The sequence below is a fragment of the Pristis pectinata genome, chromosome 19, assembly GCF_009764475.1.
Source record: "Pristis pectinata isolate sPriPec2 chromosome 19, sPriPec2.1.pri, whole genome shotgun sequence".
Taxonomy (NCBI): domain Eukaryota; kingdom Metazoa; phylum Chordata; class Chondrichthyes; order Rhinopristiformes; family Pristidae; genus Pristis; species Pristis pectinata.
Window position 1 is genome coordinate 31460203 of NC_067423.1, and position 25512 is coordinate 31485714.

At 39.4% G+C, this 25512-nt stretch overlaps 1 protein-coding gene across 1 annotated transcript in view; it reads right to left on the reverse strand.

Annotated features, from left to right (window-relative positions):
• Positions 1 to 25512, reverse strand: part of LOC127580296 (mucin-2-like) — an 80592-nt gene that overhangs the window by 8562 nt on the left and 46518 nt on the right. Inside the window, exons 29-40 of the mRNA XM_052033534.1 lie at positions 24453 to 24481; positions 22086 to 22121; positions 16387 to 18033; positions 12464 to 13887; positions 10071 to 10230; positions 9720 to 9952; positions 9191 to 9377; positions 8855 to 9065; positions 6232 to 6395; positions 3286 to 3355; positions 922 to 1022; positions 802 to 833 (exon numbers count right to left, since the gene is read on the reverse strand). Of these exons, the coding sequence (XP_051889494.1) occupies positions 802 to 833; positions 922 to 1022; positions 3286 to 3355; positions 6232 to 6395; positions 8855 to 9065; positions 9191 to 9377; positions 9720 to 9952; positions 10071 to 10230; positions 12464 to 13887; positions 16387 to 18033; positions 22086 to 22121; positions 24453 to 24481 (4294 nt within the window). The remainder of the gene's footprint in view (positions 1 to 801; positions 834 to 921; positions 1023 to 3285; positions 3356 to 6231; positions 6396 to 8854; positions 9066 to 9190; positions 9378 to 9719; positions 9953 to 10070; positions 10231 to 12463; positions 13888 to 16386; positions 18034 to 22085; positions 22122 to 24452; positions 24482 to 25512) is intronic.

Below are 25512 nucleotides of genomic sequence, written 5' to 3' on the forward strand. Positions count from 1 at the left end.
GTCTGGAATTTCTGCAACAAGAGATCAATGGCCCCCTCAAGAAATTGCATAAATGACCATTTATACAATTTATTTGGGATTGCTACTGAAATTAGAACCAAAATTTAGGGAGAAATACACTGAAATTCTCAACTTAGATTCTTGTTTGTCAACAGGTAGTTGTCACTGTTGTTCTAGAAAACTCTTAATTTGGTAATAGAAACCTGGAAACTGCCATCAGTGTTGTAGAGCAACTGTTATTATGTCACAGAAACAAAGGACTGAAGATGCTGGAATCTCGATGAAAAACACTGTGATGCTGGATGAACTCAGCAAGCCAGGCATTACACGTGGATAAAAGCAGGCGGTCAACGTTTTGGGTCAGAACCCTTCAGGGTCTTGACCCGAAACGTTGACCACCTGCTTTTCTCCACAGATGCTGCCTGGCCTGCTGAGTTCCTCCGGCATCATAGAGTTTGTTTCTGTGTTGGTCTGCTCCTTGCACATTTGCTGCAAGCCAGTACACAAATTAGCACAGTTCTTTACACAAGCCATGTGGTTTAAAGTTGTGATAACAACTTTACTAATCCAAAAATGCAATAGAATTGTATGATTTGTAAGGCAAATGACTGCTTTGAGCCAAATTTTCATTCCAAGTGAGTCATCTGTCTCGTCAAACTGTTTCAACAACATTGTGCTAGTAGGAAAGATGGAGTGAAAAACAAATTATGGTTCCCATTATCACAAATGCCATTGTTAATAAATGTATGTTCTTCTGAAATATATTTTACAGAAAGGAAATTTCAAATTCTAAATTCCTACCTTTCTTCGTACTCCATTATTGTCCAGACAACCTGTATTTTTGAAGGAAAAAGGTTCATGAATTCCGTGATTTTAATTGATACAATACTCAAAATTGTCTGTTATTAACTCTGAGCTTACATGTTGAAACACATTTTGTCTTGTCTTCAGATTTCATCATTCCAGTTGGACAGAAACAGCCTTCTTGATAAGAAAGTAGATTTCCCCCATCTATTACTGAACTGAAAATCAGAATGCAAAGTTATTATATTCAGGAGAAGCTGTTAATTGTCACAAAAAATTCTAGGTTTTTATCCCACCAATGTGCCAGAAGAACAGCTACGGTACATTCTCACCACAACCCTGTTGTGGGTTCAGGGGAATAACATAGAATGAACTTATAGTGCACCTTTGGTCAAGTAGCTGGAAACCCTGCATTTCCCTTTCAATCAGAGGTACCCAGAAACTATCCCCAGTCCTCTCCCACCAAAGATTTAATTGTGTATTCCTTTCTGTCCTTGTACAAGGACAACAATTAAATAAAAAAGACAAATTTTCTCCAGGTCTCTGGATTACTCTGGACTCTTCCAGTGGTAAATACTTGTACCCAGCTGACTGCCTGCACACATTAACACACTTGGCACACCTCCATTAATATGTAGGATCCTGGTTGATTTTGGGAAGCAGCCTCAACATCTGGTGTCTGCTCGATTACTCCTTACTGTTAGTGATCCTTTGACAAGGTAGTGGAGGTCTCTGGACTTTATATTGGTTGTTTAGGGATTCTCAGGACTGGTGGGGAGAAAATCCAGTACTGCCCAAAGTTAATGAGTTGTGTGGAAATCAAGATCTTTAATGCAAAAGGTAAAATTTTAAAAGGTCAGTCTTAAACCCAGTTGGCTTACACTGTTGATTGAAGACAATGAATGTTTGGATGCGAACCACTTTTTTTATTACACCTTTTTATTTGATCTCTGAACCCTAATTAAATTCCATACTTGGCATGACTTTTCATGACTTCACAATTGTTTTCTTTTTTCAATCATATTCCAGAATTCAGGGATAACTGGCATGACCTGCAGTAACTGCCTTGGAGAAGGTGGTGGGGACCACTTTCTTCAACCACAACAATCCTTCTGGGATAGCACTTCCACAGTGCTGTTATGTAGAGTTCCAGAAATTATCATCAGTAGTGGTGAAGAAACCACATGTCCATGTGAAGATAGTACGTGACTTGAAGGAGAAAATGGTGATCCCATTTGCCTGTTGCTTGCCTTTGGTGCAGAGGTTGTGAGCTTTGGAAATACTGTTGTTTTGCCAAGATCAGTAACTGCAGTGCATTTTACAAGTTGCACAAATTGCAGTCGTGATATGATGGTGGTGGAGTGAATCAAATTTTAGGGTTGAGGATGGGGTGGCAAATAAGGAGGCTGCTTTGTCCTGGATACATTGAGCTGCTTAAGTGCTTTTATAGCTGCACTTATTCAGGCAAGTAGAAAGTATTCCAACAGACTTCCTAATTATGCCTTGTAGATGGTGGAATGTTTTGGGGATGTTGGGACTTGAGTCAATACCAAGCCTCTGACCAGCTCCACAATGCCATAATTGATTGAGTGCTACCACAATGTCAAGGGCAATCACTCCCAACTTCTGCAATTCTGTAATGATATTTGGAAACCAGAGACCCTGAAAAAAAACAAATTGGGCATCTGTGAGCAGATTGCTTAAGTGCTACTTGATAGCACTGTTAATGACAGCTTCCGTCACTGGAGAGTATTCAACTGGCCAGTCAATAGCTAGATCAGATTTATCATCACAATGAGACCTGGAAGGTTTAATTTTGTCCCATGATTGCAGAGCTTGAATGATCTTATGATGTAAGTAAGGTAATTGATGAAGCAGCTGAAGAGGACTAGGCTAGAATACTCTCCTGAGGAACTCCTACATCATGTCCTCTGGTTGAGATGATTGACTTCCAACAACCACAACCATCTTCCTCTATGAAAGGTATGTTTCCAATCATTGATGCTAATGGATTTAAGTAAATTCTGAATTTCTGGTCCAGTCACTCACATGGGACCTATCTGTTCGGTATCAGAGGCATCCATCCTGGTGTCTGGGCAAGCAACAAGACAATATGTCACTGATTTGTTTTATGAGTTTGCATGATTTCAGAATTCATGATCAGGAGCAACTGAGTTTAAAATAGATTTTAAGTTTTATTTGGAGCATGTTAACTATTTCTTGGACTTGAATTTCCTCAGGATTTCCTTAAATCCCTGGGGTCCACCTCTTGCTTGTCGAGGGTGAAAGGTGATACTACCACACCAAGCCATATTGCATAGAACCAATTCGATTAATTTTACTTGGCAGCTTAATTGCATATTGTGCCAAACTGCTGAGGAGAAAAATATGTTTTAAGATCATTTATTTATTCTGAAGGGTAATGTAAAACACTAATTGCAATCAAACTGACACTGTACAACAGAAATACCCCATACTTACTTGTTCTGACAATAATCATCAGATTTCTGAGCACAAGCCTTGTAAACAAGATTTTCATTGCATTTCATTTCTAAAAAAAAATTTGGAAAGGATTAGTTTTAAAATGTACAACATTAACTAAGCAGTCAGAGTAACTATCGGAAAAGAAATAAATCAAGGCTTAATTTTACAAGAATTGAGGGTAACAATGCCAATATTTTTATACAAACATGAATACACACACCTATACTGGAATTCCAAACTTTGAAATTAAACCTATTCATATTGCTTGGTCATGTAATTTTCCCATACCTCAGTTGCAATTTTCTCTCCATCCCTGGTATTCAAATGGAGGAAAATTACAAGAGAAACCTGTTCCTTTAAGAAGTTCTGATCATGCTGTTTCTGTAGCTGCCATCAGCGCTGTCAAAGTATATAATAACCAGGGAGGTGAATTCTGATCTCTCAGCAGAGAGTGGATGAGAGAAGATGGAATAAAATAATGATTTCTGTTGGAGCTGGCTAGGATAGGCAGAGAAGCCAATAAAGAGTAAGATAGATAAATATCATTTTAGTCACATGTACATCAAAATGTACATCACATGCACATTCACATGTGAAATGTATCTTTTGCTTAGAATGTTCTGAGGGCAGCCCACAAGCGTCGCCACGCTTCTGGCGCCAACATAGCATGCCCACAACTTCCTAACCTGTACGTCTTCGGAATGTGGGAGGAAACCCATGCAGACACGGGGAGAACGTACAAGCTCCTTACAGACAGTGGCTGGAATTGAACCTGGGTCGCTGGCGCGCTAATAGCATTACGCTAACCGCTACACAACCGTGTGCATACTCTTGCCAGAGTGCATGTTTAGCCATTTTTTAAGAATGACGCAGGAGCAAGACAAACAACCAGGGGATCATTAGAAACTAAATCTGAATCAGAATCAGGTTTATTATCACTAACTTATATGACGTGAAACTTGTTGCTTTGCCATAGCAGTACAGTGCAAAGACATGAAACTTACTATGAATTACAAAATAAATAGTGCAAAAAGAAAGGAATAACGGGGTAGTGTTCACGGACCATTCAGAAATCTGAAGGTAAGAGTCAAGATTGAGGAAGATAAATCTTCTCGGGTCTCTATCTCTTTTTGCTCAGTCTCTGTCACTTTAAGCATGAGTGCATAGTACTATCCATGATCTGGCATGACTAAAAGATCATAAGTTTTGTTTCTCTTCTAATAAAACAAAGCCCAAGATGTTGTGATGTTGGATGATGACCAACTGGACCGAGTGAAAATCTTTTCTAATTGGATGGAAAGACTGTGCCCAGAAATCCACATGAAAGTATAAACTACTTGCACACTGAGGAAGACAGCACATCTATAAAATTTGATCGCAACATGTTTTTGATCCAGAGAAGTCATTCCAAATGAAACAAGTTGCTTAGCTTTGGTGGAGAGACACTAGTTAGCACTATTGCTCGTATAACCAGTATAATGACTTCTTTTTATAAATATAGTATTTTAAAAATTTTAATAGCTTTTAATTAATTATGTAAATATATTTCAACTGTTTCTCAATGTCATTGACAATCAGTGGTCAAGGGTGGGGCCTCAACATGTCAGGAACAGCTTCTTCCCCTCCGCCATCAGATTTCTGAACGGTCCATGCACACTACCTCGTTATTCCTCTTATGCATTATTTACTTATTTTTGTGCCTTATGGTAATTTTTATGTCTTGCACTGTACTGCTACCACAAAACGACAAATTTCACAATATACGTCAGTGATGATAAACCTCATTCTTCTTCTTCTTCTTCAAATGCCAACGCCTTAAGTCTTGGCACTAGTTATGGACCTCCCCACTTTGTGGGGCAGATGTGATAGTGATGCCTTCAAGGAACCTACACAGCTGTAATAGGCAAACACAACCTTGTGACACGAGTGCAAGCTTAGCCTTGGGTCATCTTAGGTACAATTCAGCCCATTAGTTTCTGTTCCCTCAACTTTCTGTAACAAACTGATTAAGTTGAATGGTATCTGGAATTTAAAAGATCTCATGAAGAGGCTTTAAGGTGAATAGTTCTGTCTGTGAACATTCCAATATCTCAGAAAAGTTGCAAGAGACTTCCTGAAATTTGAACAATCCATACAAAAATTGAAAACACTAAACTGTGCTGTTTCAGTCCGAATTATTCATCTCACCAAAATAGCCTAAACAGAAGTAAGTTTAGGTTCGGGTTTTAAACTAAAATTTTCCTTTACAATTTCCAGTAAGTTATGACTTTATTTAAAAAAATGAGCATCTAAATTTACAAAAATCTACTTCCCGTTGTTTATAAATGCATTGTACACTTTCACAAACATCAAGCAATGTGAATACATGCACAGATTCAAGCATCAATTTTAATTCCATGCATCTCAATTTCTATTTCCAAAGGGACAGATGTTAAATGGCTTACCAATTTGCAATCACACCCTGCACAGGGTTTTAACTGTTCTTTAAAATAGAACATTTGGTCTTTCTCCACTTTTCAAACTGGGCTCCCACTGGCTGGGAAGTTCAGGAGTGCAGGCCCTGAACTCCAGTCATTTCTCATTCTCAAGACATTCTCAGAAATCTCTTCCTATAAATTACTCGCTTGTTGGCATACTTTGCTCCCAATTCGTATTCTCTGGCAACCTCAGGTTTACTCAGCTGCTGGCCAGTTGCCACTTTTTACATGTTTTGGGCAGATCATTGGTTGCACACAGATGGAGCCATGGAATTAAAATATCCCAGGTTGGATGTCTAGGCCAGCACTTTGCTCCTTTCTCTATTCTGCCTGCCACCCAAATCTACTGTCTAAGCATTTAAAATAGATGATAAGTTGAATCAAAATTAACAAATCAAATTAATATATTCATATAAACTGTGCTATAAAGTAAGATTTGACAGTTTCCTGGATTCACAGTACTTACTGCATTCATCTATAGTGGATCTCCAGTCGACACATGTGCTACAACGTTCAGCAGCAGATTTTATGGTGGAACAAGCAAGCCCTGTAGAGTTTGTTAGACAGTAGTCCGTTACGCAACTATCATAATAAGGCTTAAGCTGATTCTTTGTGCAATTTTCAAATGGTCTGTAGGGAAAAACACAAACTGATCAAAGAAAAGCATTATACTTTCCAATATATTTTTATATTTTAAACTATACATTTGGTAAATTATATGCATCATCAACGTAAAGCCTAAAACAGGACTTTCTTCTTTAGTTCCACTGGGAATAAAATTATATTGTTCCAACTTATTCATGATCTAAACAATAGCAGAGTGAAACCAGCTCTATATTTTGGACAAGAGTGAAGAATTTTAAGTAAATAGCCACATGTCTTGCATTTGCCGCTGACCACTGAACAAAGACTAGCCTTGCCTCACTACGCTCCATCCTGGGGATCTTGAGTTCCAGAAATGGGTCCATTTCTCTCAGTGAGCCCTAACCAACAACATAGTCTTCCTTGACAAAATGAGATCTGGTGATGATGCTAAAAAAGCCCTTTTAGGGTTCTTGTTCTTACAATGAAACAGAACATTTCTGACAGCCAGGTCAGTGTGCCCCCACTTTAGCCAGTTGTCAAGGCAGTCTATTCTGAATATCTCACATATTCAGAAACATTGAAAAAATTCAAACACAATGAACAACTATTCAAACCACCAAAATTTTGAAAATGAAAAGACCCCAAAACACTTGAAACACATCATCACCTTTAAACATAAACCAACAATAAAAAAATAAACTAATGTCTGTCCCTTGTAGTCATTTCTTGCCATTGAAAACAGTGGAGAAGAATCCCACGTGCCAACCGGCTGCAAGACGGTCATGCAGATTCCACCATCTGAGTGCAGCTTTAACAGACTGTTGCAGGCCAATCCCAGTTGCTCCCAATTATGCAGATGAATGGTGATACTTTTCTTCAAAATCTGGACCTATGTACCAAACTAAATCTATATCTCAACAAATATCTTACAGATTTATTCAGTTTAAGATAATAAGTTCTCTTTGAATACCCCAAATTTGTTTTGTCCTTGAAGGGTGGGGAAGTAGTGGAAGTAATGGAAGTAAAAACAAGATGGATAGAGCTGATTTACAAACACTAGTAAATAATTGTCTCGAAATTCAACCCATTTTGTACATTTTCACGTGAAAATGTGCAAGATCTGTATTATGCTCATTAGATTGCACTAGTGATTATTTCTGAGTTGTCTTGCAGCTACTAGACTGGTGTTTCTACTTATAATGTGCATGCAGCCATCAGTAGTCCTTGATCACCCTGCACCTTATGATAGTTTGAGGTCGCGTGTGGCATTTATGTGAATCAGGTCTACTCAAAAGAGGATGATTAGCCAGCCAAGAGATCCCCACCCTGCCTGTTTTCTCTCACCTACATGGCAGTTCTTGTATGTTAAATGTACTGTGCGTGCCATAGATAAACCACTTTAAGTGCTGACTTGTTCCAGGGTTCAGCCTGACAACAACTTGGCAGCTGTGAGCACTGTTGGTGCTTTCTGTCAGAAACCATGCAGATGCAGTTTTTGCACATGATTCAGAGCAAAAACTAACCTAGAGATTTTATTTAAACAGGCTTTCTCAGCAGTTTTATAATTCTTTTGCGGGTTGCTTGATTGGTCACCAATGCCACATGCAGCGTACATTTAGCGCACCATTTAAGGATGAACAATTTATAGGCAAACATACTGCCAGCAAAACTGGCTAGATTCAATATGAGGTCTGCAGTGGGGGAGTAGGGTATGGAGAATGCATGTTCAGATCTGAATATTCTCCTCACTGTTCAGAGACTGGCATTCTTATTCCTTCTTGCCAAATATGCTTGCCTAGGAATCGGAGTTCTCCCTTATCCTCTTGTAATAAAGGAAGGCAGACAGCCAAACAAAATGTTCAAGCAAAATAGAACTCTGTTGGAAAAACAATGTAGGAGAACAATCTGTTGTTTGTACATGATGCAAGAAATGGATTGCCTCACGTACCATTGGGCAAGGAACAAAAGAATACATAATGTGGCATAGATTCCTATCTTTAGCCATGCCTATTTCTTTACTTTTTTCCAATGCTAAAATAATACTTAATGTCTTCTAAAATTCAGTGGCTGTTAAGGACACAAATATGGATATTTTACATTGACAAAGTCAAAGAGATAGCAATAAGATGGATAAAATGTTCACAAAGGGAAAATTATCAGTATGATCATTAGATATTGCGAGACTTAAAACCGCCTTCTCAGGAAATATCAAGACCAAAGATTACGTCTAAGCTATTAGCCTAAAAAATGTCCATTTAAATGTATGAATCTGATTCTGCTTTTGAGGGAGAGAGAGAGAGCACTGCTTCAATTACTGCATAGAAAGTCAAGGGTTATGATCGCAAGGCTTCAGCATGGCCTCCCTCCAAACTGGCACTGCTACACACACACGTACACACACACGTACACACACACACACACACACACACACACACACACACACAAAAACACAGAAACATTTGAAATTTATTTTAAATGAAGTTAAAGTTTGAAATCTTACATACTTTTGTAAAATGATCTCACATAGAGAATCAGTGGCAATGCAGGGTGTGGGAGTGGGTTTAACACAACTCTCATCTTTCGGAGCTGATTTACAATATGGCTTATTGGGGTCATCGTATTTCCAATCTAATGCTGTTGTGGAACAGCAGTCAGTATGCTCTTTTGTCCCATTTGGTCTCATGCAGTCATCATCAGGAACATCTGTACAAGTGCCTAAAAAATAAAAAAAAATCCTTGCAACTGCTCTATAGTGAACATTAAAACAACAGCAACTTTAGTTTACAAATAAAAAAGGTCAAGTAGCAAACAACAAAATATGAAAATGTAAAACCACATACCACACTGCCCCTGGGTATTATTAAAGAAGAATTTTTCTGGCACTCTTATCTTAAAATCAAACCGGTCAGCAATGATTGTTGTTTGAATGTGAGTGAAGTAAATATTTACACTTCCACTGGGCAGTTTAGTTATCCTTATTCCATCTCTTGTATGGGGAATTCCTTGTTGAATTTTGTTAATCGTTAACTGTAAGATTATAAAACAGAGTTTCACCCGAACCATCAATACTACACAGCAACAACAGCTAATGATTGTTGGAAGTTACCGTGGATCTTGTTAACCATGAAATGTTTATCTCTATTCATTAAATCAATAAAAGAAACATACATTGCCCCTAAAGGAATCTATTTAAATAAGTTCGTCGCTCTCTCATACCCACTCCAAAGGCACCAAATTCAGAAATTGTGATGCAGTTTCACTGGTGCCAGCAACCCTTTACAACAAACATTCGAATATCTGTATTGGCCAATTCAATTGAGGTTTAGGTCGTCTTGGGCAACAATACCAAATGAAAGACAGAATACTTACCACATCATCATCATGGGTTGAAATGGTGAGATGAACATTTTTGTAAAAAATGATTAACCCTTTTGGACATGAATTAGGTGCACTAGGAAAGCAGAAGTAATTATCTACTAGAACACGCAAGTTGTATTTTGGATTCCGTTCTTCCATAAGCACGTATGTGCAATTCTTGTAAAAACTATAAGACAGCCCATTGAAGGTCATATAATGTGGGTCACCATACACCTCACATTCACCTAAAAAGGTAAGCACAATATGGTTTGCATGTTCTTGTGAGGAGGAAAACAAAACAGAATGTTAACGTATTAATAATTCACTATATATCAGTAATGAGAAAAAAGAAATGATACTCACATCCACATTCCCAACTTGAGCAGCCACATTCATTTATTACTTCAATGGGCTTTAAATTGTTGGCACATGTAGGCTTTTCATTTCCACATTTTTTTATAGTTACAGTTTGTCTACCTTTACATTGTTTAATAGAACAGTCTTCAGTCCATGTCCCAGTGCACTAGAATTACAGAGTTAATTAGATTTGCAAATGAGTGGATTGCCTTATGCATTCAGCACATGTCAATTCAATGCAATAATGTCTCAGAGCTTAGCTAACAAGAATGAAACATTTCACAGCATTCAAAGTCCAACTTTTACATTGACTTTGCCCTCCGGGTTTTTCACCCACTTCACATCAACCCAGGATGTTGTGAAAATACGGCAACAACCCCAACATTCACTCACAATCAAATGGCCTATATAAACGATCAGAAGTGGCAGAATCACTTAACTTACGTACTCTTAAGTACTCTCCATAACTGTAACAGGTACTGTATTACAGCTACTGAATAATCGAAACTACCAAAAGGCTGAATACTTGCAAAAATGCCAAATAATGTTTCCACAAGCAATATAGTCCCAATAACATTGTGCAAATTTACATTGATAACTTTGCTCCTGCTGCTATAAAGAACATAGAGTCCACTTTGAGTATGGTCCAAAATGCATGAAGTAATATTTTTTGGAAACCAACCTCCCATGAAACAAGATTTACTGCAAAGAGGGCAATCCTTTCAAAATGCTGAAAGGGGAGGGGATGAGACCAGTAATGGGTTCTTGTTGGGGCCAGCAGAAAGTGTGATGGATGTGGAGGTAGATGGGATGCAAGGTGAGGACAAAGGAAACTCTGTCCTTGCTCTGTCCAGAAGAGGGGATGGAAATTGATGGTCAAGGGTTCTGTTCACTTTGGTAGAGGGGAAGAGCCACATTTCGGGAAAAAGGAAGACATTTCAGAGCCACATGCAGAAAATCTCATCATCAGATCAAATGCAACGAAGAAAAGAGAAACTGGGAAAAAAGGAACACAGTCCTTACAGAAGGCAGGATAGAAAGAAGTTCAGTAGATACCTGTGGAAGCCTGTGGGCTTGAACTTGATGTTTATGGCCCGTTTGTCCACTGAGATGGAGACTGAGCGATTCAGAAAGAAAAGGGAAGAGTTAAAGATGGACCGTGTGAAATGAAAGCAGGATGGAGACTGGCAGCAAAAGCAATGAAATAGTCAATTTCTGTATGAGTTCAGGAAGCAGTACCAAAGTAGTCATTGATGTACTGGAGAAAGAGTTGAGGGAATGCGCCTGAGTTAGACTCAATCAAAGAGTGTTCGGTGTGTCACACAAGACAGGTGTAACTTGGGCCCATCCAAGTTTACAAAGCTACATCTTTGATTTGGAGAAAGTGAGTGGATTTGAAGGAGAAATTGTTCAATTTGAGTACAAGCTCAGCCAGGCGAATGAGTGCAGATTGGGTGATTGCTCTTTGGAGCACCTGTATTAAGACTGCAGGAGTGACCCTGTGCTTCCAGTTTCCAATCACTTCATTTCTGCATCCCACTTAGACCTTTTCTCTGGGCACATTGCAGCCCGCCACACTCAATATCGAATTCTCCAATGTTAGATAACTTGCTCTTTCTCTATATCTGCATCAGAACCGGCCATTTCTGCCAGTAATCCATCTGTGATTTTGGCTCTGTTTCCCTCTCTCCATTAGTATACCCTCGTCTGCTGGGCATGTGCCACAGCCTTGCTATTAACAACACATAACACAGACAAAAAAAAGCAATGTATGAAAGATGCATTTTGGAGGTGATTCAAAAGTCAACAGAACAACTACTCTAATTAAACCTAAGACTTGTCAAGAACGTAATAAGGAAAGGGGGTAAGAATTTATACTGAGAAATGGAAAATAATGAAAAAATCACATTTATTAGTCAAAGAAAGGCCACTTTCAGGAAGAAAAATAAACCTTTAAATCAAGACAATGGGGAGAGTCCTGATGTGTTGCGAGCTTTTATTATTTAAACAGAATTAGAAGCAGAAAGAGAGATTGTTTAGACTCTCACGAATAGCTTATAGAAATTGCTGAAGAAAAGCAAAGCATGATCATCCCTAAGTAAAAATTCTTTAAAGTATTGCTGTGGGTTGAAAATTTAAATGACTTCTTGGGGCTCTTTGAAATTGTTCTTTTGAATTTATTATTTCCCAAATTGTGAAGGATGACAATTCAGGATAAAATATGATGTCCTACAGATTGTGATGAATAAACAATATTGTTGAGCAGGAAGAATATCGATTCCCTCATGGAATATATGCAGGAGAAAAATTAGTCAATGAATCAAAGCTGTCAACTGTTTTCCTCCAAAACACTTCATGCTCTGGACTACTACATCATATATTTCACAGCAAAAACTCACCTGTTGAGTTTCGTTCACTTTGCAGGGACATGTGGTTGTTGGGGGAGTTGTCGGAGTTGTACTTATTGAGGTGGATGTTGGTGCTGTGGTTGTTGGTGTTGTACTTGAAACAGTTGTGCTGGTTGTTGGAGCTGTGGTTGAAATAGTTGTTGAGCTGGTTGTTGGAGTTGTGGTTGTTGGTGTTGTAGTTGTTGGAGTGGTTGTTGGAGTTGTGGTTGTTGGGGTGGTTGTTACTGTTGTGGTTGTTGGTGTTGTAGTAGTTGAAAAAGTTGTGCTGGTTGTTGGAGTTGTGGTTGTTGGGGTGGTTGTTACTGTTGTGGTTGTTGGTGTTGTAGTTGAAACAGTTGTGCTGGTTATTGAAGTTGTTGGAGTGGTTGTTGGAGTTGTGGTTGTTACTGCTGTGGTTGTTGGTGTTGCAGTTGAAACAATTGTGCTGGTTATTGAAGTTGTTGGAGTGGTTGTTGGAGCTGTGGTTGAAATAGTTGTTGAACTGGTTGTTGGAGTTGTGATTGTTACTGTTGTGGTTGTTGGTGTTGTAGTTGTTGGAGTGGTTGTTGGAGTTGTGGTTGTTGGGGTGGTTGTTACTGTTGTGGTTGTTGGTGTTGTAGCAGTTGAAACAGTTGTGCTGGTTGTTGGAGTTGTGGTTGTTGGGGCAGTTGTTACTGTTGTGGTTGTTGGTGTTGTAGCAGTTGAAACAGTTGTGCTGGTTGTTGGAGTTGTGGTTGTTACTGTTGTGGTTGTTGGTGTTGTAGCAGTTGAAACAGTTGTGCTGGTTGTTGGAGTTGTGGTTGTTGGGGTGGTTGTTACTGTTGTGGTTGTTGGTGTTGTAGTAGTTGAAACAGTTGTGCTGGTTGTTGGAGTTGTGGTTGTTGGGGTGGTTGTTACTGTTGTGGTTGTTGGTGTTGTAGTTGAAAGAGTTGTGCTGGTTGTTGAAGTTGTTGGAGTTGTGGTTGTTACTGTTGTGGTTGTTGGTGTTGTAGTTGAAACAATTGTGCTGGTTATTGAAGTTGTTGGAGTGGTTGTTGGAGCTGTGGTTGAAATAGTTGTTGAGCTGGTTGTTGGAGTTGTGGTTGTTACTGTTGTGGTTGTTGGTGTTGTAGCTGAAACAGTTGTGCTGGTTGTTGGAGTTGTGGTTGCTGGAGATGTTGTGCTGATGAAGACACAACATACTCTAATTCTGTAGTCAGGGCACATGAATTCATTGGATGACGGGGTGCATACAAGGCCTTCCGGCAAGGCACAAGACACGTTGCTACTTGTTTCGTAGATTGGTTTGGTGGGGTACTTAATAGCTTGACACTGAACGTTTTCGGGTGAATGATTGGGATTACAGAGACCCTCCGGTGATTCACGATCTCCTGGGTTTGTCACATTGGGTTTGTTGCTATTTTTCCAGTCTGTCCAATCACCTGCACAAGGAATTGCTGCAAAGTAAAAGGAGAAAGTATTAGGTCTAGTGAAGGTGAATTTGAAATGCAGCCAGTCTACTAATGCTTGAAAGGAAAATGAAACAAGCAGAGATCTCCTTTTCTTCTTTGCAAACCTATTCCCCCAGCTGTAAAGCGAGGCTTGCAATTAATTTCAGATCACATCTGAAATATCACATTTCCTCAATACAAGCTGTACAGAGTATTGAACAGGTTCTGTTTTTAAAGATGCCCATAAGTCAATTTTGTCCATAAGTCAGAAAATACACAAATATCACTCAATATGGAAACCAGACCTCAACAGTATTGCAATGAATGGCATCAAAAGCACATAAGACTGATAAGGAAGAACAATTACTTAAAGTGGAGAGAAGGGAAACTGGTTCCACTGCTCGTAGGAACGAACATCTGTACATAGGTTGGACTTCTGAATTTAATGATGTTATGGGAATTTGTTCATATGTCTGGGTGTCCATAAATTGGGCTTTCTTAAGCCAGGGATGGCCTCTGCAGCACAGAAGTGTCAGCCTAGATTATGTGCTCATACTCAAGAAGGGATCAGCAAAGAGAATGTACAATGTTATTTGAGAAGGAAATTCAGTGTACAAGCAGGGTGGATAAAAGGCAACCAGGAGATGTGGTATATTTTGATTTCTGAAAGGCATTCAGTAAGATGGCATGTGAAAGGTTACTGTGTGAGTAAAATCTCATGGCTTGGGTACAGATAGAAGACAGGCAACCAACAGAAACAGAGAGTCAGGGAAAATGGGTTATTTCAGTTATCATGATAGAGAAGGTTTACTGCCACAGGAATCAGTGTTGGGGCCTCAGACCTGTTGCTCACTGCATTACCTAAATGGGGGAGATGAAGATATTGAGGAACAGTTTCATTATTGACCCTGAGGAGGTTTGAACTTTGTGTGACGGTAGGAAGATCACCAGGGAGCAGCATGATTTTCTCATTGCACAGAAAGATGTCCTAAATAGCCAACGGGATACTACACTTGGACATATGGCAATAATGTAGGAGCAAAGGGATAGCACATGTCTGCTGCCAGCTGATGTCCAGGAACAGACAGATGCAGAACGTGAGCAGATTGTTTAATTGTATGAACAGCGAGATATAACACACAAGTTGATTGCTGTTCCACAAGAGTCGGATCGGAACTCTGCAAGAGCTCTCACCAAAACCCCACAAAGTTGGAACATGATTTCTCTTGCAATGAAGGCCATCAGATCTTTTGCTTTTCAAATTACTTGCAGGATTTCATCTCCCTTCTGCAGGAGCATTGTCATAATACCCGACACACAACACTCATCCTCACGCTCAGACAGCTGACTGAGGAGAACGGTGAGGGAGCAGAGAGCAGACACCTGTGACTAGGTGTCTGTCTGCTGGTTCAGCTCCAGGTTTGGAAGCTGAAGTAATGCAGAACAGTCAGAGTGCTGACTGTTGCACCATCATCTATACCAGTCCACCAGACAAGTATTTCACGTGCAGGCTCACTGCAATAATGTTCCCACCAAGTCATCTTCCACAATGGCTTTTCTCAGGCATTACACACACTCATACCCCACAACCAGCAATTTCAAACTGATGCACAGTTTGCATGATTTCCACAAGGAAAACAGGCAGTAATGAATTAAATTTCAAGGCTAATATTAAATGGTTTGAGACAACTGAATGCTTGTGACACAGAAGGATCTGGGATTCTTTTTGGGAAATAATCCACAGAATTTCAGCTTGGAGATGCAGTGTCGAATAGGAAATGGTCTGATGGCCTTCATTACAAGGGGAGTACAGCATACAAGTAAGAGAAGTTTTGCAGCAATTTTAAGAGGTTTTAGTGAGAAATCATACACTGCTATGTTCAGTTGTGGTCTCCTTTTTAAAAAAACGATATATTCAGATTGAGTCAAGTTCAGATAAGGTCCGCTGCATTGTTTCTTGCAATGAAGGGGTTATGAGAAATGACTGAGTCTATATCATTCAAGTATAGAAAAATAAAAGGTAATCTCTTTGAAACAAATTTGATTGTGAGGGCGCTTGGCATAGTAGATGTTTCCCTCATTGTAGAATCTGAAAAAGGAGTCATCCGTTCGTGACAGAGATGAGATGTTCTGTTCTAAGAGATTATGAATTTTTGGAACTTTCTATCCTTGAGAGCTATGGAGGCTAAATTATTGAATATATTCAAGGTTGACACAGACCGTTTTTGGATAAAACAGCAATCTAGGATTTTGGGGATCAGGCAGGAAAGTAGCGATCAAATCATCCATGATTTGAATGAATGGCAGAGCAGGCTCAAGAGGACATATTGGCTATTCCTGCTCCTATTTCTTTTGTTGTTATGCTCACTTGATAGTCATGAAAGGGGACACTTGGAACTGTACCAGGCTCCACAGAAATATAACCTGTCCTGCTGTTGCCAAGGAGCCCTGTCCATCTCTGAGCTTCCTCCCCCCACTTCCATCCATTTTTTGGCCCACACTTACATGTTGTGGTCAGTGTTGTAGAAGTTGAAGTTGTTGTTGAGGTTGGAGTCGTTGTTGGTGTCGTTGTATATATTGTGGTTGAAGTTGTTGATGATGTGGTTGGGGTGGTTGTTGATGTTGTTGTATATGTTGTGGTTGGTGTTGTGGTTGGAGTTGTTGTTGATGTTGTATATGTTGTGGTTGGTGTTGTGGTTGGAGTTGCTGTTGTGGTTGGAGTTGGGGATGTGGTTGGAGTCGTTGTTGTTGTTGTGGTTGGAGTTGTTGATGTTGTATATATTGTGGTTGGAGTTGTTGATGATGTGGTTGGAGTTGTTGTTGATGTTGTTGTATATGTTGTGGTTGGTGTTGTGGTTGGAGTTGTTGTTGATGTTGTATATGTTGTGGTTGGTGTTGTGGTTGGAGTTGGGGATGTGGTTGGAGTTGTTGGTGTTGTATATGTTGTGGTTGGTGTTGTGGTTGGAGTTGTTGTTGATGTTGTATATGTTGTGGTTGGTGTTGTGGTTGGAGTTGCTGTTGTGGTTGGAGTTGGGGATGTGGTTGGAGTTGTTGATGTTGTATATATTGTGGTTGGAGTTGTTGATGTTGTATATATTGTGGTTGGAGTTGTTGATGATGTGGTTGGAGTTGTTGTTGATGTTGTATATGTTGTGGTTGGTGTTGTGGTTGGAGTTGTTGTTGATGTTGTATATGTTGTGGTTGGTGTTGTGGTTGGAGTTGCTGTTGTGGTTGGAGTTGGGGATGTGGTTGGAGTCGTTGTTGTTGTGGTTGGAGTTGTTGGTGTTGTATATATTGTGGTTGGAGTTGTGGTTGTTGTTGTGGTTGAAGTTGTTGATGTTGTTGTATATGTTGTGGTTGGTGTTGTGGTTGGAGTTGTTGTTGATGTTGTATATGTTGTGGTTGTTGTTGTGGTTGGAGTTGTTGATGTTGTGGTTGGTGTTGTGGTTGGAGTTGCTGTTGTGGTTGGAGTTGGGGATGTGGTTGGAGTCGTTGTTGTTGTGGTTGGAGTTGTTGGTGTTGTATATATTGTGGTTGGAGTTGTGGTTGTTGTTGTGGTTGAAGTTGTTGATGTTGTTGTATATGTTGTGGTTGGTGTTGTGGTTGGAGTTGTTGTTGATGTTGTATATGTTGTGGTTGTTGTTGTGGTTGGAGTTGTTGATGTTGTGGTTGGTGTTGTGGTTGGAGTTGCTGTTGTGGTTGGAGTTGGGGATGTGGTTGGAGTCGTTGTTGTGATTGGAGTTGTTGGTGTCGTATATATTGTGGTTGGAGTTGTGGTTGTTGTGGTTGGAGTTGTTGTTGATGTTGTATATGTTGTGGTTGGTGTTGTGGTTGGAGTTGTTGTTGATGTTGTATATATTGTGGTTGGAGTTGTGGTTGTTGTGGTTGGAGTTGTTGATGTTGTTGTATATGTTGTGGTTGGTGTTGTGGTTGGAGTTATTGTTGATGTTGTATATGTTGTGGTTGGAGTTGCTGTCGTGGTTGGAGTTGGGGATGTGGTTGGAGTTGTGGTTGTTGTTGTGGTTGGAGTTGGTGGTGTTGTATATGTTGTGGTTGGAGTTGTTGTGGGGGACGTTGGTGTTGTAAATGTTGTTGGTGATGTTGAAGATGTCGTGGTCAGAGACGTTGTTGGACTTGTCACACTTGTACTTTCTGAAAAGAATTAAGTCAGTAAACATGTTACCTTGTGCATCAAATATATTTCGGAAATGATTACATAATAACTATGGCATTTGCTCTTAAGAATAAGTACATATTTCTAGAGATTGACAGGAATATTCAAAACTATAACATTATTAACTTTACAGTATCTTAACTCATCAAGTTATGAAGCCAATGTTGAACGCGTGGTACAGCGAAATAGTGCTGATCCCTTCAAGAATAGAACAATGCTCTATTGTCGGTTCAACATGTTGTCATAAAAGTTAGGAACTAAACTTCAATTTATTAAATATATCTCCCGATTTCCACTATTTTTCTGAAAGGAAATGACATTTTCAGAATAGGTTACAAACAAAACCATTGAGCTTTAGCCATGCTGCAATTCTCCAGTGATACTAACGAACCAATTTACAATATAATTTTCTTTGGGTGGCACAGTGACACAGCTTTTTAAAACTGCTTACTGTGCTAAATCCAGGTCATTTCAAACTCTAGACAGAGGTATACTGTATTAGTGGCCACAGACCCCTCACTGTATAGAACTAGGCTACAGCAGTACTGGTGAACATAGGTTTATCACTGCATAATACAGCAGTGATAGTTAAAGATCTGACACTATTATAACACTATGAATAAGGATAAGTATGGACCTTGCACTATGAATAAGGATAAGTATGGACCTTGCAGGACAGTCTTAAATTGGGGCATGACAAATTATGAGAGTATTAGACAGAAACTAGGGAAAGTTAATTGGGAACCGCTGTTTATCAGCAAGTCTATATCTGACGTGTGGAGAGTGTTTAAAGACCAAATGGACAGAGTACAGGACAGGTATCTTCAAGTTGGAAGGAAGGACAAGGATAGCCAGGGAAGTGAAGATAGGTGGTGAATTTCGTCAAGAAGAAAAAGAAAGTGTTTGTAAGATTTAGGAAGCTAAAATCAAACAGAGCCCTTGAGGATTATAAAGAAACTAGAGAATAACTCAAGAACGGAATTAGAAGAGCAAGGAAGGGCCATGAAAAGTCCTTGGCAAGTAGGCTTAAAGAGAATCCCGAGGCATTCTATGCATACATCAAGAGCAAGAGGATAACTAGGGAGAGGACCACAGAAGGATAAAGGAGGGAACATGTGCTTGGAGGTGGAGGATGTCAGCGAGTTCCTAAGTGAGTACTTTGCATCGGTATTTATCAGGGAGAAGGACATGGAGGATAGTGAGATTAGTGTGGAGCATGCTAATATGCTAGGTCATTTTGAGATATTGGAAAAGGTAGCATTGGGTCTCTTGAAGAACCATTCTTCAGGATAAGTCTCCAGGGGCTGATGGTGCCCCACAAGGCTGTGTCTTCAGCCCTCTACTCTACTCCCTATATACTCATGACTGCGTGGCCAGATTCTGCTCTAACTCCATCTACAAGTTTGCAGATGATACCACCATGGTAGGCCGTATCTCAAATAATGATGATTCAGAGGACAGGAAGGAGATAGAGAGCTTAGTGACATGGTGTCATGACAACAACCTTTCCCTCAATGTCAGCAAAACAAAAGAGCTGGTGATTGACTTCAGGAAAGGGGGTGGTGTACATGCATCTGTCTACATCAATGGTGCTGAGGTCGAGAGGGTTGAGAGCTTCAAGTTCCTTGGAGTGAACATCACCAATAGCCTGTCCTGGTCCAAACATGTAGACGCCACGGCCAAGAAAGCTCACCAGCGCCTCTACTTCCTCAGGAGGCTAAAGAAATTTGGCATGTCCCCTTTGACAGTCACCAACTTTTATCAATGCACTATAGAAAGCATCCTATCTGGATGCATCACGGCTTGGTATGACAGCTGCTCTGCCCGGGACTGCAAGAAACTGCAGAGAGTTGTGGACACAGTCCAACACATCACAGAAACCAGCCTCCCCTCCATGGACTCTGTCTGTACCTCTCGCTGCCTTGGTGAAACAGCCACCATATCAAAGACCCCACCCTCCCGGGTCATTCTCTCTTCTCTCCTCTCCCATCTGGCAGAAGATACAGGAATCTGAGGGCACATACCGCCAGGCTCAAGGACAGCCTCTATCGCACAGTGATAAGACTATTGAACATTTCCCTTATACGATGAGATGGACTCTAACCTCACAATCTACCTTGTTATGACCTTGCACCTTATTGTCTACCTGCAATGCACTTCCATGTAGCTGTGACACTTTACTCTGTATTCTGTTATTGTTTTTACCCTGTACTATCTCAATGCACTGTGTAATGAATTGATCTGTACAAACGGTATGCAAGACAGGTTTTTCACTGTACCTTGGTTCAAGTGACAACAATAAACCAATACCAATACCAATATACCCAAGGTTATCGAGAGAGGCAAGAGATGAGGTTGCTGAGGTCTTGACCAAGATCTTTATGTCCTTTCTAGCCATAGTCAAGGTCCCAGAGGACTGGCGAGTAGCTAATGTTGCTCCATTATTCAAGAAGGAAAATAGGGATAATTCTGGAAACTATAGACTGGTGAGTCTCATGTCAGTGGTAGGGAAGCTACTGGAGAAGATTCTTAGGGATAGGATTTATAAGCATTTGGAAAACCATGGCCTAATTAGGGACAGTCTGCATGGCTTTGTGCAGGGCATGTCATGTACTATGAACTTGATTGAGTTTTTTGAGGAGGTGATGAAGGTGATCAATGAAGGTTGAGCTGAGGATGTTGTCTACATGGATTTTAGGAAGGCTCATCCAGAAGATTAAGATGCATGGGATCCATGGTGACTTGGCCGTTTGGATTTAGAATTGGCTTACCCATAGAAGACAGAGGGTAGTGGTTGATGGGACTTATTCTGGCTGGAGGTCCATGACTTGTGGTGTTTCACAGGGATCCATACTGGAACCTCTGCTGTTTGTGATATAAGTGAATGTGTGGGTTTGTAAGTTCGCAGATGATGCAAAGATTGGTGACATTGTGAATATTGTAGAAGTTTGCCAAAGGATACATCGGGATATAGATCAGTTGCAGATATGGGCAGAGAAATGGCAGATGAAGTTTAATCTGGCCAAGTGTGAGGTGTTGCACTTTGGGAGATCAAATGTAAAGGGACAGTATACAGTTAATGGCAGGACCCTTAAAAGTGTTGATGTACAGAGGCATATTGGGGTCCAAGTCCATAGCTCCCTGAAAGTGGCTGCACAGCTTGATAGGGTGGTAAAGGCAGCATGTAGCTTGCTTGCCTTTATTAGTCAAGGCATTGAGTTCAAGAGACATGGAAGTTATGTTGCAGCTTTTTAGAACCCTGGTTAGGCCGCATCTGGAATATTGCATTCAATTCTGGTTGCCCTATTATAGGGAGGATGTGGAAGCTATGGCGAGGGTGCAGAAGAGGGTTACCAGGATGCTGCCTGCATTAGAGGGCATGTGCTATAAGGAGAGGGTGGACAAACTTAGGTTGTTTTCTCTGGAGTGGCGGTGACTTAGGGGAGACCTGATGGAAGTATATACGTTTATGAGAGGCACAGATAGATAGCCGGTATCTTTTTCCCAGGGTTGAAATGTCTAACACTAAAGGGCATCCATTTAAGGTGAGAAGGGTTAAGTTCAAAGGAGATGTGTGGGGCAAGTTTTTTTACACAGAGAGTGGTGGGTGCCTGGTATGCACTGCCAGGGGTGGTAGTGGAGGTAAATACAATAGAGGTGTTTAAGAGGCCACATGAATGTGCAGAGAATGGAGGGATATGGGCATTGTGTAGGCAGACAGGGTTAATTTAGTTAGGCATTTAATTACTAGTTTAATTAGTTCGGCACAACATCATGGGTCGAAGGGCCTGTTCTTGTGCTGTACTGTTCTATGTTTTAACACTCTTGTACGGTATGTGTAAGCATGAATCTTCATACAATGATGTTATGCTGCAGTACTGGCAGCCACAGATCTCTCTCTGTATAACACTGGGGTGCAGTACTGGTGGGTACAGGTTTCCCACTGCATAACACTGGGTATGTTACTGGTGCGCATTGGCCTATTTAATTAGTCCTGCATCATTAGAACACTCAGATATGTATAACTCACGTGTTGTGGTGGTTGTAGTTGGTGTCGTGGTAAATTCTAAAGATAAAGATAGATAATAATTCATTGAAATATATTGAAAGACAGATAAATATTAATTGATGTGATAATACCAAAGTCTTTTCGATATATTTTTCCCTTCAAATGCAGGGAAAATATCAAAATTAGCAATGGAGAATATTAGATCCTTTGCTTGAAGTGGACAGCAAAAAAATGTATGTTGATCACTTTCTATTGTTTCTTCTCCTGATCTAGAACCAGGGATCACCATCACAGATTACAGGGTAAGAAATCTGAGATGAGGAAAAATTTCTTCACTCAGAGCCATGGAATTCTTCACCACAAAGCACCATGGAGGCTATATATATTTAAGAAAGACATAGATAGATTTTGAGCCACAGAAAGCAGGGAGAGAGAGGGGGAATATATGGTATTGAGATAGAACATTAGCTATTATGGTACCGCATGGTGGAGTAGACGTGAAGAGCCAAATGGACAACTCCTGTTCTTATTTTTCTATGTTTCTGTGTTTCTAACACCATGTTTCTCTGCAATTAAATGCATCTGCTTTATATCAGCTCACCCTTCCATTTTTAATCACAGAAAATATCAATCACAAAAGAGGCACAGAAAATGTCTGAACACATGGTCCATATTCTGTGCCAATCCAGCAATTGATTCATAACTATGTAATTTAGCGTAGCCCTTTAATTACGACCAGAGGAAGAAAATACATTTTATTTCACTACATATTCGATTCTCTTTGAACATAATCAATTCTTGTTTCTGAGCGTTAGCAACACTTTGGCTTCAGCATTAGAATTAATCCTCATCTTTGAAAATTGACATAAATGGAATAGTGAAGTAGCTAAAGTGACTCATGATCTCTGTTGTTGTTGCTATTGTTTTGAAAAACAACAATGAGATTCTGTCATTGTCATTTTGTGATAGGGACAGAATCACACCCCTGGCCAATCTTGATTGTGTGTTTGGGAGAAATGCTCACTCTTATGTAAATCAGTGATTTTGATGTGTTCCAGCCATTTCCCATAAATAATGTTTCCATTAAGTTTGGACCCATAATAAAATTTGAGATGTCTTCCTTCCATTTACTTGTTTTAAGGACTACTATTCTACAATGAGATATTCTGCAGGCAAGATGGAAGTCCAACTCAAGTAACTAGTGTGCAACCTTCCCTATTGTATTCCAGTGTTTTATTCTGTCCTGTCTAATCTGGCTGTCAGGGAATTGACAAGATGAAGGTTGACGTCATATTTACTTTGAACAATAGGGAAATGTTTTCAGAATATGAACTTATCATTTAATTGAATTCTGTTTGTTCCTTGCCAGGTTGATTAGGTTAATGTAAAATCAGAAGACCATGGTCCAAAACTCAGACACTGGTTCAAATGAGTAGAAAGTTGGGGCATGCTGGTTTCAATTCACTAACCAGTGCACCTGGTGATGCAATTCCTCACTGAAACATGACTGTCAAGACTGTGCATAAATGTAAGTGGTTCTTACAGCTGAAAGAATTTTGCAGTTATGATTATACTTTCAAAAGCTGAAGGAAAGTTACTTCACATCAATATGCTGGCTAGGGCATGCTAAAAAATAAAGTTCTGTGCAAATGGGAGATTCATAAAAATAAATGGGCTTCAAACATTTCTAATCTAAACAGATTTCTGCAGTTTTCAAGAAGTATAATTTGGACGTCATGAAGAGGATTTCTGTTTGACAAATGGAATAATCAGAGGTCAATATTTGTGGCGACTAGAATGTATCCTTCAGCGCATAATGTAAGAACAGATTCAGCATGATTAGAAACCACTATATTACACAAGGCAAAGGAACTGTTGTCACTGGTGGTAGAAACGTTTTAGAAACAATTACCATAGATTGAAAATTGAGGGGAGGTTTAATCTTGTGTGAAAAAAAACAAGTTATTATTTACCTAAGATACATTAAAAACAGAAAATGCTTATATATTCAGCAGGTTAGGTGACAACTGTAGAGAAGAAAACAGTGATAACTTTCAGTTTGATGACCTTTTATCTAGTCCTGATGAAGGTCATCCAACTGAAATGTTAGCTTTGTTACTTTCTCCACAGACGCTGCCTGACCTTTCTTTCCAGCATTTGCTGTTTTTTTGAAATTTCTGATTTTCAGCATCTGCAGTTTTTTGCTTAGTATTAAAAACAATTATATATGATGTAGCTGATCTATACATTACTTGAGTTATCACAAGTGCTGCAATAATTCATATAACAATGGGTCGGATGGAATATCACCCTAAGTAGTTGCCAATTCTTAGTTTCTATCATGATTTATTCTACTAAGTGCATTGTTGAAAAGGAATGTTTACTCACCACATTCGATCTTTCCATAATGGCATACACTGTAAAACATGAAATAGTGAGATGGTTTTTAGATAATAGTTTTTTTTAGGAAATCAATGTAAAAATTCTTCATTCTCTACAGAGCTTCCATATGATCTACAGTTATATTTACACCAAGGAGGTACTACAGGTTGGTATATTTGTACAACAGAGGAGTGGAGCAAAGTTCTATTACCAACCCTGCTTCACTCACTGGTGAGGAAAATATAAGCATTTTTGCACACCTACCCAACTATATCTAGGAGTCATTTACATTTTCTTATCAATAAAATTACTTTTCAGATGACACTAAAAGAAGTAAAATCCTTTAAAGAGGACATTTTTCTAACAGACAGGATATATGTAGATTGAATTTTGTTTTGCAACATTTTCATTTCTATTGTGGCCAGTGCAAAACCCACAGCATTTGAGGATACTTTCATACTGCAATTTGGCTATTGTGTGTGTGCATAGACTGATGGATGAGGGTGGTGAGATTTATTTGGTGATATATTAAATTTCCCTGAGTTCTTTTCCTATTTTAACATCCAGGACTTACATTATTTTCACCAATCATGAGGAAGAAATATTTCCAATATTCTCAGGAGGCCAAATTACCTTATTTTAAACCACTTAGTTTACCTATTAGTTGCACAAACCACTTTAAAATAGTAAATCGGGTTGAGCTCATGTCAAATTTTTTAGGATGCAATTGTTACTATAACATCTCCTGAGGGATGAAAACTGCTTGGCAATATTTTGCCCATTTTAAAACTTTCTTTTATTAATTTCAACAGTGACAAGATATCAGGCATGGCGGTGAAAGAAGCTGTTGCTATGCTATCACTAAAGGATAGTTTCACAGACCTTTTCTATGTTTTAACTAAATTTTTTAGTATCAATATAATGATAAACAAACTACTTCGAATAAGATATTAAGGTTAAAATGAGAGGATAAGATTAAAATTCTGTTCATGTGCTGAAGTGGAACATTTTAACTATTACACATTCAAAACAAAGGGAAAGAATCAGCCAATGACATTAGTTATCT